The sequence below is a fragment of the Melanerpes formicivorus genome, unplaced genomic scaffold, assembly GCF_026170545.1.
Source record: "Melanerpes formicivorus ecotype bairdi unplaced genomic scaffold, bMelFor1.0.p_v2 SCAF_8, whole genome shotgun sequence".
Lineage (NCBI taxonomy): Eukaryota > Metazoa > Chordata > Aves > Piciformes > Picidae > Melanerpes > Melanerpes formicivorus.
This window is the reverse complement of record NW_027142360.1, coordinates 357,040-374,553: the sequence shown is the minus strand read 5'-3', so window position 1 is coordinate 374,553 and position 17,514 is coordinate 357,040. Positions and strand designations below refer to the sequence as shown.

At 46.4% G+C, this 17,514-nt stretch overlaps 1 protein-coding gene across 1 annotated transcript in view; it reads right to left on the bottom strand.

Moving 5' to 3' along the window:
- Positions 1-17,514, bottom strand: part of TMTC1 (transmembrane O-mannosyltransferase targeting cadherins 1) — a 200,167-nt gene that overhangs the window by 35,639 nt on the left and 147,014 nt on the right. Inside the window, exons 10-11 of the mRNA XM_068141758.1 lie at positions 16,630-16,794; positions 6,621-6,734 (exon numbers count right to left, since the gene is read on the bottom strand). Coding sequence (XP_067997859.1) covers positions 6,621-6,734; positions 16,630-16,794 — 279 coding nt within the window. The remainder of the gene's footprint in view (positions 1-6,620; positions 6,735-16,629; positions 16,795-17,514) is intronic.

Below are 17,514 nucleotides of genomic sequence, written 5' to 3'. Positions count from 1 at the left end.
ATTCAGTGTACATCAGAGCAGCCTCATTCCAGCAACACCCAAGTTGCTCAAAGGGGCCATTCGTATGTCTGGGGATGAGCAGAGTGCCTCAGCTACTCTGCCAAGCCTTCACAAAAAGCCTCAAGGTTATCCTTGACAGATGTGAGCTGGGGAACAATTTTTCTGCCGACCCTTGGTACGGAGCAGAGAAGGCAAGTCTCTGATGATTTAACAGGACAGCAATCAGTGCTAGCTGGTCATTCCTTGAGCAAAGTTTTCATAAGGACAAAGACAGCAGACTAGGGAAAAGGAAGTGCCTCGAGTCTGTAACATCCACTAACACAGAGTATCACACGAAGTCTCCATGAAGATGTTTCATCAAATGCTTAACCAGAAGGCTTGCTCCAAGGGCCTGACCTAAGCAACACTTAAGTGTCAGAAGAATACTCATGGTTTCAGGAGCAAATGCAGCCCTGGCAGTCACAGCAAAGCAGTGTTGTACATTTTTTGACTCACTGTAAAAACAGGCTAACAAATGGTGCTGGTATTTTAATTCTTTCCAGAAATAAATCACAGATGGTATCCAAGGCCACCTGCAGTTGATGCTGAGAGGCATTTTCAAGGCACACACACACAGACACAGACACACATAAAAAGGGCTGTATGAACACAGTTTTTTTACTGCATGGAGATTGCAATTTAACTGAATTTAAACAACCCCCAGGTACTGTTGGTTTAAGATACATAAAGACTCAGCAGGAAGGTGTGTGGGAAAGCTTAGCAAGAGACCTGAGTGTCCCTTACAGCATGAAGGCTTTACTTGTAAAGCAGAGTGAGGAGAAAGAGCAGCCTGCTTCCTCCTTCCCTAGCCATTGCAGTCATGTCATGGATCAATTGTAGTCTCTCAGTGAAGGACATGGATATAGGCCCCTTACTGCCTCCTCCTGCCTCCTCCCTCCATCTAGCTCGCATTTGAGATCCAAGTATACACAAGCATGGCCTCATGACACTTCTTGCTGCCACACACCAGCATGCCCAGTTTCCATGCCATGAGCAGTGCCCTAGGTGCTATTATTTGCAAGCTCTGCAGGAGCCAGACCACACATAGCACAGCACCACCCAGTGCTTTCATACTGGTTCGTCTGCCTCCTGGCCCACTCTTGCTTCTCTTTCAAGGCTGAGCACCAGAGCAGCTCCCTCAGCTGCAAAGAATGCCAGACAGAGGGTTCCTCCTTGCTGCCAAAGGCTCCCTTCTCTGCAAGATGCCACAAGGGATAATGGAGGTTTCTGCACAGCAGGCTGGTACCCCTCAGTCACCAGGGTTTGCAGGGAAAATCCAACGGAAGCTGGTGGCTGTGAACATGTTGATGGACAAACAGAGACACACTGCAGACCTGTGTGCACTCCCATATGTGCACACCAGTGCATAGGTGTACAGAAACTCAGTGTTCCCCACATGCTGGATGCTTCCTGCAGGACTCTGATGTTGGCTGTTACACTGCTGGCAACAGTCAGCTCAGACAATTGCCCATTCCTTCCTTAGGAAAGAGCAGTTCCTCAGAGAGCAGCTCTGGGTTGCTCCAAAGCCCCTGATGCTTGTAGGGAGACCCTGAGTCTCTCTCTCTCCCTCCAGCCCTACTGTTTGTGTTTCCTTCTGTCCAGTACTTTTCTTTTTTTTTCAGTTTGCCAATCTCAGTTCATTCCTGTGACTTTCCCCCAGCCAAAATCAGTTATGAAGAAATAATTCAGCTATGATTTTACCATTTTGTATCATTTGATGGTCACATTATCTGCCTTCACATAAAGATAACTCTTTATCCTCCACTATTAACTTAAACAAAATCCTCTAGTTACAGCTTTTTAATTAGGGACACAACTCTGCCTTTGTATCTGAAAGTACAAGGTGAGTTTTCAGATGCTTTTTGCCAGACACAGAAATGTAGCTTGACGTGTTATTAGCACCCAACTCTAGCAATAAACCCTGGGACCTCCTTCAGCCCCACCTGCTGCTGCTCACACTGATCTGCCATCCATGGGAAGCATGGCCCTGGCAACAACAGTGGCGATAGGGAGTAAGACAAAGCCTCTGAGAAGTAAAATCCTGAATGATTGCAATATTAGCAGGGAAGGTGATTTGTCTGTCCCCCCTCCACTGTTAAAAGGGTTATTAAAGACATAGCAAATCTTCATCAAATGGGTATGAAGGCTGTGCTGATTTTCAGTATTCCTAAGGTTGGAAGAGACCTCAAAGATCATCAAGTCCAACCTGTCACCACAGGCCACACAACTAGAGTAGGGAAGACACTACTGCCCACTGCAGGCTTGAACTCACGACCTTCCCATGAAGGGTCTGATGCACTACCAAGCTGAGCCACCCTGCTGTAGCATTTTCTCTGTGTGTGGCAGCTCATGTGTGCTCCTGAGGAGTGATAAAAGTCTCAAGAGCAATGTCAAGCAAAGAAGGCTGGGGTGAAGCAGGATAAAAGCTTGGTGACTATCAACGGCAGCAAGAACATCTTCATTAGCACACTGGAGGTGTTCTTCATATTTGCATGAGGTGGCACAGCCTCATACCCTCACACACAGGAGAGTGGTGAGACAAGTCTTACTTCAGAAATTCCTAGCAACAGCCACCAATCTGCAACAGAAGCAAGAATGTTAATGTCAGCTTCCAGAGCAGCCCTGGTCAGCTCACACCTCAGATGGAGTATTTCTGGCCTTTTTGCAGGAAACAAACCCCAAGTATCTCCTGGGGTCACTCCTGTGGGTCAGGCAAAGCAGCGAAGCAGCCTAACCCAGCACTGTGTTTTTCTTGCTTCCCTGAAGGTAAGCTGAAAAGTTTATATCCCATAGCTACAACTGCAGAACACCAGCTCTCCATCAGGTAACTCATCTTGCATCTCCAAAGCTTCCCTTCTCCTTTTAGGAACCTAACATACTGGAGGAGATTTTCCTATGTACATAGAACATTTTTCCTTTTCATTCTCCCCCTCTCCCATTCACATGCTGTTCTCAGTCTTTGCATTTCACTTCAGTTTTCATTTCTCCTGCTCCTGGACAGCATTGATTATATTCCACTCATTACCTAAGCCTAAGTCAGGGTGTTGTGTCACTGGCCCCTGAGCTGAGGAATGAGTTTTTTGACAGGCAGCAGTTGGGATGAGTTGCTGAGTTAGCCTTGGAATCCTGCCCTGTGGTTTTCTGTCTCTTCCATCATTTACCTGCCCTCAAGCTAACAGAGATACACCAACACGTGCCAGCAGAGGATCCTGTCTGGCTGCTTTTGGAAGCAGGTATGGGAACAGCCATTAAAGCTTCAGGGATCAACTTCCCAGGATTCAGTCTCTATGTAACCTGTGTGCATTTCTACATCCTTTCCCACAGCTATAGCTACATCATCTCCTGCCTACCTCAAAGGAGCAAGGGCTTGCTTCACTGGACATGGCACCCGGCCCCTCTGGCAGAGCAGCAGTGCACAGGACAGCATCATGGTGCTGGTGGCCAAGCAGCCAAGTGTGGGCTGACAGGAGCACTGCTGTTAGCAAACAGTTAGGTTCACTCACCAGAGATCAATCAGACTTAAACTGCAATTTGGCACAAGTGTTAGAAGCGAGCTGGAATGATGGATGAGCCATCATCCACTGCCCCAGATGAAGTTGCTACAGGATGATGATGATCTCCCTCTACTACCTCCCAGCAGCTCTCTCCTGCGCGGCAGCAGTCCACATCCTTATTGATTCGATTTCCTTATTAAACCCCTTATTGATCTGCTCATTGTGCAGTAGGCAGATAGAACATTTTGATCTCCTGTACTTCTGACAGCATTGCTGCTGGACTGTGAAGCCTCGTGAATTGCTTGTGTTTCTTGTGATCTGGAGAGTGTGGATCCACCTAGACCCACATGGAGAGCAGATACCAGTGAGGGATACCTGAGGAAGATCAGGGAAGCTTGTTGTACCAGCAGCTGAGCTGCTGGTCTGCCCACTCCCTGATATGGAGATGAATGGAGTGAAGGGTGAGTCAGCTTCCCAGTTGTTCTTCTGTTTTCAGCTCAAGCCAGTATCCAAAAATACCCTGGACCATCAAAATCTGATCAGAGTATTACACCTCCTACTTCCTTCTCTTTAATTGTAGAGTCTACAATCAGAGCAGAGAGTGCACAGTTGGAGTCTCTGAGGATGGGTAAACACCTTGGACATGAAATCTCTTCTCATCTGCAATACCTGTCTGGAGTCTCGCACTGTATTGATCATCACACTGCCTGTCCCTCATCCATCACCTTCTCCACCACTTCAATGCATCCATCACACACAGGCACCTAGTGGAAGCTGCAAGGCCTACACACAACCCCAGGCACTGCAGGAATGTATCTGAAGGCAAAACATGGGGTGTAATTCTCAGCAGGAGCACACACTGTCCTTCTTACACCGTTTTATTGCACAGGCCCCGAATAATGTCCCTATGACAGAGGTGGGAAGAAGGGGTAAAAAATAAGAGAAGCAGAAGTGCAAAGAGACAAGGTGGTTGGACACAGCCAACAGGTCTAGACAGAGCCAACAGGTGGCTGGAAAGAGCCAAATCCTGGTCTGTGCTGCCAGGTCAGATTGCAGAGTGTGTGATGGGGACAGAGACTGCCTTTTCAGAAGTGCCAGCTAACCCTGCAGTTACTGAAGCAAGTGGAGCACTAGCACCAGTGCCCCTGAGACACCAAGCCAGCTGTGTCGGTCTGGTTCCAAGCCCAAATAAGGCTTTGGATGATCTATAAACAATACCAGCAGCCCAAAACATGATAGCCAATAAAGCTGAGGAAAAGTTTGCAGTCATTTCTCAGGACAGAGCCTTTCATAATTTAAATAGTGCAGAGCAGAAGGCAGCATCACAGTTGCAGTAAATGGGTGCTGCTGAGTTGGAAGAGCAAAATCTTTTCTCAGTGAATCCCATTTACACCAGCAGAAGCAACGTCAGGAGGAGCAGCTATGTTACTCTGTGTACTAGCACGTGGGTAATTTTTCTTAGTCTTGTCTTCTTTTTTAACTTACCATGGGCTTTAGTGGTCAGCTGGAGAAAGCTGAGAGACTAGCTACAGGAACAACTGGAGGACTGCCAAAACACTGAAACCCTCAGCAGCTACATGAGGGGGTTGTGTCAAGCAGCAGGTTAAGGGAGGAGTTGATCGCTCTCTGGAAAATGGGTTTTTGATAATGTGATCTTCAGTGCAGCATTTGAAGGTGTAAAAGAACCCAGTAACTGGAAGCTGATGTTAAACAAATCAGACTAAAAGTAATAGAGGGCATTTTCAAAAGCCAAGGCACTTATCCTTCAGTATAATTTACTAATGGTTGTGCTGGGTTTGCCATTCCTGGAAACATTAAAAAACAGGATGAAGGTTTTTCCAAATGACTTCCTAAATGCCCAGCACAGAAAAATAGAATGGGAGGCTGCGCAGAAGAGCTGAAAATCACCTTTAACCAGGTTCAGTGACAATGAACTCCAGTCCTCCCAGCTTAAATCTGCATAAGTTAGGAGCCCTTGGAGAGCCTTTGTTATAACCCTGTCAGCTGGCCAGAAGACAAAACACACACATCATTTCTGGAGCTTCCCACACCACATGCCAAGAAAGAACATTTCTTGCACCTCCTGAAGTGCACTGTGGAGCTCAGCTCTGCCTTTTCTGTCCACCAGAGCCACTCCACGTCTGTCCTTCCCATGCCTGTTATTCCCAAAGACATTATGTATACGCTCTATCTCTTCTTTCCCTTGCCAGCCCCTCCCACCCTTTTCCCTGAGATGCTTGTCACTTCTCCCAGTCCTCCAGGACCAGAAGGGAGAGGTTTGGGGAACTGGGGAGACCTGCTAGCTGCACCAAGTGCTGACTGGGCAGTGGGGAGCAGCAGAGGCCTCAGCTGAGCTACAGTAACAGCACTGGCAGGAGCAGCAAGCAAAGGGATGCTGCTTGCAGGACATGACCCCATCCACACGTGACACATGGTCAGGAAGGTCCACAGATGATGTCCCATATTACAGACCAACTCTGAGCCCAGATTTACCCTGTGTCTATGGGCCAGGTAATTCAGCCTCTTGCTCAGCTTTCCCCTGATAATGACATTTACCCTGTTACTGCACAAGAGCATTTTCAGAATCAATTAATTTAGTGTTCATGCAAAGCCCTGTGGACAGAGCCTCAATACAGGTAGTAAGTACTACTATTATTACTGCACTTCAGATGGCTACAGCACTGGCATTTTTCAGCCATGCACCATTAACAATTTACTAAGATAAATGGCCCAGGAACCAGCAAATGCATTTATGACAACTACCTCCTGCTTACCAGCATACATTCAGCTGCATAAATGACACCTCATTGCTCTCTGTGTAGCTATGGTAACATTTCTATTTCATATATCAAAGTGTGCACACACACACACCACAGACACACGGACCTGGAGGGAAATGAGGCAGTCTCATTTAAAGACACAGCAACATCAAGCCAGCAAACTTTTCACAGCCTCTAAAAGCAAAGCTGCCTACTCCCCCACCCCAGAAGACACAGATGAGGAGAAGGCAATTTGTCCCATGCCTGCTGGGTAAGGGCCAGGGTGCATCATGCAGGTGGAGCACCCCCAGGCCCTCAAGGGACTTACTTGAGAGCAGTTTTGTAGTGGTAGATTGCCTCAACGTTACGGCCCTGGTCCTTCAGAAAATTGGCGTAGTTGTAGTGCACCTTGGCATTGTGGGGCAGAGTCTTCACTCCTGAGCTGTGAAGCGGAACAGAAGCAGGATGGTGTTAATGGCCAGGTTATTCTGCCTTCCTAAGGTCCACCTTCTTCTCATGATCCTTTTTTTCTGAGAAGCTTGCTTGGATTTTGAGCACCTTGTCACCTGCTGAGCCCTTGTCCAACACAACTCCTGTTGCAACCTCAAGCTTGCCTCATGCACTGGCACACCATCTGCCCCAGGCAGCCATAAACAAGAGGCAGCAATTCAGCTCATCCTGGTCACTGTCTCTGCAGGCACCCCTAGCACAAACACCCCAACACTCTCTGTGGCCCAATGCTGTTGCATTTCAAAAGGTGAATTATTAAATTCAAAGGCTAATATTTAGATGGAAAGCACCTTAGTACTCTCTACAACACAGCCATAACAGGCTCCTGCTTAAATTTTGTTTCATGAAGCACCTTATGAAAACCTTGATTTAAATCTGTCAGCTCCAGATACCAGACAGAAGGTACTGTTCCCACAGGCAGCAGCCACCAGAGGGGATGCAGAGCATGCTCCAAGTCCTGACCGAGCACCTATGCACTGCTGAGTGCTGAGCAGAGTGTGGCCAGGAGGGGAGGGCAAATGGGACTCTGACCGTTAGCCGGTGAACAGCAGGCTCCGGTGTTACAACACAGTGCTGACACATGTGGCTGCCCAGTCACACCACCACTCCCCTCTGCCTCCCCTTCCTTGTGTTTATTGGACTCAACACCCATAGTGAGGCCACAAAATGTGAAGAGTAAACATATGTTTATTTACTTGAGAGCACAGAAAGCAAGGTACACCTTGCACAGCTAGAGGAAATGCCATTTCAAGGCTAAAGAGAGAAAGAAAAAGAACAGGAGCACATACAACATGGAAACATTTGCCCTGCAAGACTCCAGAGAAGTCAATACCCTGTTTAACTTGAGAATCCTCTCCAGCACATCAAGAGGTGCTCTCTGAGGGAATGGGAAATAAGGACAGATGAATCTGTTTATGCAGAAGCAGACAGCTCGCTGTTTCTTGCTCACAAGTAGATGCCTGCTAGATGTCTCATCTCTTTGCCATTATCTCTGACCCTCCTCCCTCCAGGTGGAAAAGTGAAGATTAGGAAATTCCCAGATCTTGTTGCTTTGCCTTGTCTCTCTCTCTCTCCTGTTTAACTTTGGGGGGCATGGAAGTTAATCATAATGAGATGGGGTTGCACACAGCCTCTACAGTAGGGTGAACTGGCTCTCCCCCACGGGGAAAACGCAGCCACAGCTGCAGAAACCCTTTGCTGAGAATTGTAAAACATCACTGAAGAACTGTAGTGGTAAATAGGATTCTTTTTAGTTATCTGTAGCCAAGTGGTACCAAGCATTGCTAATGCCTGCTTGAGAAAGCTCTGCCTTACAGAGTTCTGCACAACACAGCCACAGTTTGTCTACTGACATGAAAAATAGACCTCACATCTGGCCTCATCATCATCAGGTACTTCCTCATTGCTTACTGGGAGCACTACAGGAATAAGACATTTCGTGACTAATGACGGAATTAAACCATTAATTGATGCTATTCTTAAGAGAATGATTTTCTGTATTAGTTTTCACAAAGATATGCTGCAGCAGCAGCAAGTAATATGTGGGACTGCTGCAGCTGTGTTCATTTCCATTGGCCTTGGGAGCTATTAACTACACACTTACAACCTCTGGGCATTACTGGAATATTAATTCTTATACAGGGAGGGTTCCATTACATTGGTGCTACTGTTATAGGCAGAGACAAGGACAGGCACTCAAAACTGCTGCTCTCTGAGCTACGTGCAGAGAGTTGCTGGCTCTGCTACAGCCCCTGCAGAAACACAGCAAACAGTTAAGGGTGAGATGCACATCACACACACACCCCAGCTCTCAGGGACACGGTTAGAACAGAGAGATGCATATGCTTAAATATTTTAACTCTGGGCCATTTCCCTTTAAGCAGAATTTATTATGAATCCTAATATGAATCCATCACTAATAAGGGTTCTTTCATCTGTGTGCTTCTGCTGGAGGTGGATGCCATAGGGCAGGCAGAAATCAGCTGGAGTTCTTACACTGCTCTTTTCTGCATCCCACTGCTGGCGCACCCTGACCTCTTTATTTCCCGGGAACTGTGGAGGTGTTTCACTTTGCAAGTGCACACAGCGATGATCCGGGCTGCTTGGAATCTCTGTGCTCTGGGAGGCAGCAGCAAATACAGCCATGGATGGGAAGGGGAATTTTTTAGGCGAGTTTATGCAAACACTCCTGCTAATTGCTTCTTGACCAGCCAGAACACTCTGCTCCTTGACAGAGGAAATAACGTCCATAACTAAAGCCAAGCAGGAAAGGGTGGAGTATAAATAACAAAGTGGAACACAATGTTTTTCCATTCTGCTTTCTGCAAGCCCCCAGACTTTCACAATTTCAATCTGATTTTCCAATGTGCTTTTCCAAACTCCCATTTCCCTCTTCCCCAGCACACACTTGCCCTTCTGAAAACCTACGGCACTGAGCTGGCTCTGGTCAGAAACAAGCCCGCCATCACCTCTCCAAAGGATTTCCTCCTTTGTGACTTCTACGACAGCAATAGGCAACAGAAATGGGAAATAATCAACAGGCAAAGCCCTTTTACATAACAATTCCTCTCCGTGGCACAACTAAAGGCCTAGCCATAAACCTGATAAATGAAATGCCAGTGGTATTTTCCAACCTCAAATGCCAGCATTATTCTTTCCCCACTTCATTTGGGAAAAGTCTCCTGCTCTGTAGAGGAACCGGGTGCAGGGCAGAGGCTTCCCTGATTTTCCATATGAAAAGTGCTCAGTTTAGAAGGAAACGAGGCCACTCCTGCCTCAGCAGGTGCCCGGGGAGACGGGTTAGCATTCACAAAACCGCACAGCAGCCAACGCCACCTCTGGGGCTGGGCTGCTTTTGCAAATGGCTGAAGTCAGCAGATCTGGCTTGGGAGACAACACTGCTAAGAAGGAAGTGCCACTTTTATACTGTTCCTTTGCTGGGTACCACTGGGTTTGCAGGCATTGTCACAAACGTGGGCAGCGCTGCAGATGCTTTCCAGTAGCAGCAGGAAATGTGGCAGCTTGACAAACCTTGGACAGGTTGGTACAGAGGATGCATGGGTTAGCCCACATCCCTCACTTCCTCCTCCTTATGGGTTCAGTCATTAAACTGCAGCTGGAGCCCATGGAGCCTGACCTCCTGACCTGTGCATTTGCTCTGTGGGACAGTTCCTTAAATATTTAACAACAAAGCCCTCTCAGCCCACCTGCAGACAAAATGTGTGGGGCTTCTCTTGGAACACTATACCTCAAACATTTAGATCTCTGTGTACTTAGCCATTTTTTGTAGTTCATTTGCTTCTCATGTAGCCCTTGCACCTATGCTTGTGCATTTATGAAGGGTGCATCAGATCTTCAGACAGCAGCATTCTCTGGCACACTGCTTCTTTCAGCCAGGATCCTGGTGAGACTGATGAAAAACTGGCTCCTGGGCTGAAGACTAAGAGTGAGGATGCCCCAAAGATGGCAACAGGTATATCAAAGCAGGGTAAAGCCTGAGAAGGGGTCAAAATGTGGTGTAAGCACAGAACTGGTAACAGGCTGAGTATACTAACATCTCACTGACCAGCATAGCAAGTGTGTATAACAGAATGGGTCTCAGCCAAGGGAATCGAGACAGATCAGCCCTGAAAAAACACTTTCAATAAAGTGGATGAATGGAAAATTGAGCTAAAGTGAAAAAAAGTAAAAGGAGGGGAAAAGAAGTAATTAATTAAAGCAGCAGCTGGAGGAGGAAGAATAAAGAACTAGCAAGAGGAGTGAAGATTCTCTCAGCACACACTGGTTAAAATAAAGATCCAACAGACACTACTGAGTAGGTTGTTTTAAGTCTCCTTTCCCACATCTATAGATTTGCTCTGTTTCCTTATTATTTTTCCTCATACTTCTTTACTGTTCCTTCTCTTCCTCCTGCTCTGTCCTTTCTAATTTATTGCTGCTGCACATGCCTTCATCCACTTCTCCCTCCTCTCACAATCAGCCTGTGTACAGCCTCCTCCTCTTCCTCCAAAAAGATCTCCCAGTCATGGTATGACATTGTCTTCTTGCTATACTATTCTATTCTTCTTTTGCATTGCCTTCCTATCAAGAAGACGACTCCTATCATACCACAGACTTCACAAGAGATATATAACCTCTATCAAAGGAGATCTTGAAAGGACAACAGAAACGCAAACATCATAGAAAAGCAGGTTATGAGAAAAGAAAGTCACCCTTTCAAAAGTAAACGTCAGAGCTACAGAAGGAAAAAGCAAAAACAGTACAAACTTCAGCAAGTTAAACATAAACCCTAATTAGGCAGACCAAAAGAGATTTAAGAAAAAACTTGCCAAAGCCATCAATGGAACACATCAGATATAGGAAATCTGCCAAATATCCCCTCAGGCAAACAGATGGTGGAGGTCTAAAAGCAGTGCTGGAAGAAGAAAAGGCCACTGCAGAAAAGCTAAATGGATTACCTGCACCAGTGCTCACTACAGGGGAACTGAGGCTGCCACACAGAAGCCTCTCCTTTACAGGGGCAAGTCTAAAACACTGCCTCAAACTGAAGTGGCAGTAAATGAGGTTTTACAATAAATCACCATGAACAGCAGTAAATCCATTGCATCTGGGAATATGCATCCAAAGAAAATCAGTCATAGTATCCTAGTATCATAGTATCAGTCAGGGTTGGAAGGGACCACAAGGATCATCTAGTTCCAACCCCCCTGCCATGGGCAGGGACACCCCACACTAGATCAGGCTGCCCAGAGCCTCATCCAGCCTGCTCTTAAACACCCCCAGGGACGGGGCCTCGACCACCTCCCTGGACAACCCATTCCAGGGCTTCACCACTCTCATGGGGAAGAACCTCCTCCTCACATCTAGCCTGAATCTCCCCACCTCCAGCTTCATTCCATTCCCCCTAGTCCTAGCACTACCTGAGATCCTGAGAAGTCCCTCCCCAGCCTTCCTGTAGGCCCCCTTCAGATACTGGAAGGCCACAATGAGGTCACCTCGGAGCCTTCTCTTCTGCACACTGAACAGCCCAAACTCCTTCAGTCTGTCCTCGTAGGAGAGGTGCTCCAGCCCTCTGATCATCCTTGTGGCCCTTCTCTGGACACCTTCCAGCCCCTCCAGATCCCTCTTGTCATAGGGGCTCCAGAACTGGACACAGTACTCCAGGTGGGGTCTCACCAGGGCTGAGTAGAGGGGGAGAATCACCTCCCTTGCCCTGCTGGCCACATTTCTCCTGATGCAGTCCAGGATCTGATTGGCTTTGCGGGCTGCAAGCGCACACTGAGAGCTCTTGTTGAGCTTCTTGTCCACTGCTGCTATTAGCTGTAGTCTGTATCCTATCATTTAACTGAGGCTGCCACTGGAGAAATGAGCAGAGTTGCATAAATCAGTGGTGTGCACTTCAATGTTCAAATGGCTCTGGATAAAATCCTTGACTAAAGACTTCAGTTTCTTAAATGGAGCAAGTGAGAAGGTCCTGTCCTGAATCAATACTCGGCTGAAAGACAGCAAGCAAAGAGCATGATTATGTGGACAGTTTTTACGATCAGAGAAGACTGCAAGCAGGGTTCCCACGAGACATGCAGTGGTATTTGAGATGCTTCACATGTTCACAAAGGACCTTGAAAAGGCAGCAAACAGGGAGGCAACACATTTGCTGATGACTCCAACATGAATCACATTGCAGGAATTAAAGCGGACTGCAAAAGACTTCAGGAGTATCTCACGGTATTGAGGGTAGGGCAAGAAGATGGCAGACAAAATGCAGTTCTGCTACAGGCACGAGTATCAGAGAGTGTGTACCCATACTCCATGTCTGCACAAATCTGCACCCAGGCTGATGTCTGTAAAGCAGACGTTTCTCCTCGAGTAAGTATCCTCTCACAACAGGTACACCAGAAGGCCAATAGAAGATGGCTGGCATTAGAACCAGCATGGTCAGCAGGATGAGAGACTGGGGTGATTACCCCCCTGTACTCAGCACCTCAAACACTGCACACAGTTTTGGGCTCCTCACCACACGAAGGACAGGGAGATGCTGGAGTGTGTCCACAGGAGGATAGCAAAGCTGATGAAGGGTCTCATAGTGAAAGTCCTACAAAGAGTAACTAAAAGAATTGAGGTTCTTCAGCCTACAGGAAAGGAGGCTGGAGTGAGGTGGGTGGCACTCTCTACAACTCTCTGAAAGGAGGCTTGTCACCGGCTGAGGCTGTCCCCTTAAGAAAGGGAATATGGTGGACGGAAGTTGGTAAACAGAAAGAATAATCTAAACTAATTTCATTGGTGAAGTGGGAGGAAGCACCTTCTGAACTGGGAGTGAACTGGGCATTTCCAGCACTTCTCTGTCAGTCTTGCTTCCGCCTCTTCTTCGTGCTGCAGCTCTCTCTGTGCTGGGCTTTCTGCCAAGGCCTTGGCCTTGAAGACCAGATAAAGGCCTGTATTAACTCCCTTCCAATTAACACGAACTGCTTCTAACATTTTTTTTTTTCTCTCTTTTCTCTCTCTTTCTATCCCACTCTGGGGAAAGGGGGAAAGAGGGGAGAGCGGAGGTGTGAAACCCCCCTCAGCCGAGGGAGGAACTCTCATTTCTGTGTGACTTTATTGTATATCTTTGTATATATTGTAGATATTGTAAATTTGTAAATATTCCCCTGCAAATCCTATACTGCTTTGTAAATATAGCTCCACTGCCTTGCTAATTCAGCTTGTGAGGTTTTTTTTTTTCCTTTCCCTTCAATTTTTTTTCCCTTTTACCTTACAAGGGGGAAGGGAGGAGGCTTCTTGGCCTTACCCTTCCAACCCACTACAAGGCTGGAGCAAGGTGGGTGTTAGTCTCTTCTCCCATGTAACAAGCAACAAAGACAAAGGGAAATGGCCTCAAGTTGAGCCAGGTGAGGTTTAAATTGGATATCAGGAAAAAAATCCTTCAGCAAAGAGTTGCAAAGCATTGGAACAGGCTGCCCAGAGAAGTGATTGAGTAATCATTCCTGGAGGTACTTAAAAGACCTGTAGTTGTGGTGCTTAGTGACATGGTTTAGCAGGGGACTTGGCAGTGTTAGGTTAACAGTGGAATCTATAGCCATAAAGGTCTTTCCCAACCTAAAGAATTCTGTGACTCTATCTGAGTTTGGGTGGATAGCGCTGTGGAAATATCACCCAGTGCTTATGAGAGGTCACAAAAGGCAAGTGGAAGATCAGGAATTCGTAGAAGAGAACATAAAACAGAAACCCATCCTGCTTTACTGTAGGTCTTGAAAGGTGACTCTGGTCTCCACAAAGTGACAGATTAGACTTTGAAAGCATCCAGCAAAGACTGACAAGCAGGATCAGAAATGCAGAACAGCTTCCATGTGAGAAGAGTTCAAAACCAGCAGACTCCAGTGTGAAAACAATTACCTTGGGTGAGGGCACAGGGTAAAGGTGTGGAAGGCAGAGGATAAATGATGAGCTGATGGTTAGTCACTACTCATTCAGCACACTGAACTAGGGGACACCAGACAAGGTGATCAGGCAGAAGGCTCACAGTGCACAGAAGGGCATGTATGCTGTGTAATTTAACAGCAGAGCCCTGTGCACAGGATGCTGTAGAAGACAAAAGTATAAATAGATTCGATAAAGCAGTTAGAGACATTAACAGAGGAAAGTCCATCAATGGCTATTAAAAGCAAAAAATTCCAAGTAACACCTGACTCAGGAATCTTTAAACTGCAGATTAGTGCAAGCTAGGAAGGAACTGGGAAGGAACTGCTGCCGTTGTTTTCACACTGCTTTTCTAGGCATCTGCTGCTGATTGCTTCCAGAGGCAGGCTGTGATACGAAGTGACCCAGCAGGAGCACACCTACACTCTTGCCTTCTCAAAATCAGATCACTTTCCTGGATTTGTTGACACAAGGTCTGAGATGCAGAGTGAGACAGCTCAACCCAAGACACCAAGCCCTGCATAATTCCCTGGGCAACACCAAATCCCTACCTTGAGGCAGGGTGTGCTAGTTCCATCTCAGTGCTGCACTGAAGCAGTGGCATGGTTTCCGAATTCAAGCTGGCTTCTAGATGGTCACCTCACATTCAATAGATGTAGGATGGACAGAAGACCATTTGTGCCCAACTAAGCAGACATAACCTTATCCTTCCCTTCTGCAACAGACCCCTTGGCAACTCATATCACCCCAAGAGTGCTTCTTAGGAGGAGGAAATGTCCTCCCATCATCCACTCCAGCTAGATTTCGTCGTTCTTAAACACAGGTGAACAGAGCTGTACATAATGATAGCAGATGATATCTAGAATAGAATAGAATAGAGTAGAGTAGAGTAGAGTAGAGTAGAATAGAATAGAATAGAATAGAATAGAATAGAATAGAATAGAATAGAATAGAATAGAATAGAATAGAATAGACTAAAATAAACCAGGTTGGAAGAGACCTTCAAGATCATCGCATCCAACCTGTCAACTAATTCAACACCACCTAATCAACTAAACCATGGCACCAAGCACCCCATCAAGTCTTCTTCTGAACACCTCCAATGATAGTAACTCCACCACCTCCCCAGGCAGCCCATTCCAATGGGCAATCACTCTCTCTGTATAGAACTTCTTCCTAACACCCAGCCTAAACCTCCCTTGGCACAGCTTGAGACTGTGTCCTCTTGTTCTGGTGCTGGCTGCCTGGGAGAAGAGACCACCCTCCACCTGTCTACAACCTCCCTTAGGGCAGTTGTGGAGAGCAATAAGGTCACCCCTGAGTCTCCTCTTCTCCAGGCTAAGCAACCCCAGCTCCCTCAGCCTCTCCTCATAGGGCTTGTGTTCCAAACCCCTCACCAACTTTGTTGCCCTTCTCTGGACTCGTCCCAGCAAGTCAACCTCCTTTCTATATGCAGTGCAGCATATGGAATTGCCATCTTCCCATTCCCCTATCATCCAAGTTGGAAAAGCATCCAGCTTTCCTCTGACTGGCCACAATTAGACAGAAGAATTTGGACTAGAGGTGTACTTCATGGGGATTGCTGTACAAGCCCAGACCAGTCACCATGGCTGCTATTTGAACAACAAACACCGTTTCAGGGAGACAGACAAGGAATCATCTCAGAGGGAAGAAACTCATTCCAGATTTAAAAAATAAAATAAAATCCCACTAACAGAGCTCCAGCCACTTCAGAGGATACACACAAAACCCAATTTCATGCTCTTCAGTGCTGTGTAAGTTAAAGTTTGCTCTGGCCAATAAGTTAGAAAACAAAGCGAAGCAACCCATGTGCCATCACCTGCATCTCTGCAAGTACTTCACAATTGGGCAACTGCTGAAAGCAGCTGGAGACAAATACAATACATTTGCTAGCAAAACACAAAATGAAACAGTCTGCTTCAGTGCAAAAAAAATACATAAATGAAGTTGTAAAGAGAGACATTTGGCAAAGAGTAATCAAATGAAATGAAACACAGTACATTAAGTCTGGTACTTCATGGCATCTCAATTTTGTCATTAAGGACATCAAGAAAGAAAATTCAATATATGCCACAGCATTCCTCTGCTGTTCCAAAGGGCTGCACAGGGAGCATTTGCTATGCCTTTCAGAAGGAAAGTGTTACATTATTGGCGGATCCACAGAACTGCAGTTATTAAAAACCAGTGTGTCTTAAAAATGCCAATTGCCTGAACCAAAATTTGCACATAAGTACAAAAAGTGCTGACGCCAGCTTTGCACTGTTGTCAGACAACAGAAAGTGGGTGTTTTGCATAATAATCAAAATGGAAGGACTCGTGCTAAAGAGAACTGTGGCATGGAGCATTTTAAACAACACAAACACACAAGGATTCTCCTTGGTCATTCATACCTGAAAAGGGACTCTCGTGACAGCCAGATTTCATTCTGTCTCACGGTCTTCCAGGAAAAGAGCAGCAGCAGCAAAGCAAAGAGGGTCGGAACAGTAATTCTCCACTTATTGAACCATGTAGACAATTTTTTGAGACCATGGACAAAAAGAATGCAGTACCCCATGCTGGAGGAAAACAAAAGAAAAACAAAAAAAGAAACAGAAAAGGAAAAGGTACCAAAAGTTACATTCCAGTACTCTGCTTTATATGCAAGACCATTCCGTATTGCATTTATTACACAATTACAGGGGTTTGGGATTAATTACATTTTTCAGGCTACCAAACACCAATTCCACAGCAGTTTTCCTCAAGTCACTACATAATTTCCAAATTAATCTAAATGACAGAGACAGATGCCAACAATACAGTAGCATACACAATACCACCCAGCATAATGTTAGCTTACACCAGCACGCAGAAGGCAGCTGCTCTGCTGCACAGCAAGCTATGAAAGCACATGTAATAACAGCAATACTGAGCAGGACTGCAGCAGCCTGGCTGTGAAAACCATTGTAACAGAGGGAAGTCTCTGAACAGCCCCAGTCGTGGCTGCTGTTAATTCTAGTTTATAAATTCTGAAGCCAAGGAGGGAGAGCAAGTGTTGTAGCCAGCGCTTGCAGCAGGAGTTGGTGGCAGAAGACATGCCAAAAGGCAGGAGTGCCTGCGTGGGTCTTCCACATGTACATCAAGGCCAGCCCATCTTCTAAGGCCTAGGCCAGAACAGCTGAGATGTGCAAGGAGAACTTCCTTGCTGCCCTTCATGAAACCACGTATGGCCTTCTCCAGCACTCAGCTTCTTGGCACTGTCAAGGCTGTCTGCAGCACATAACTACTGAGCCATCTTC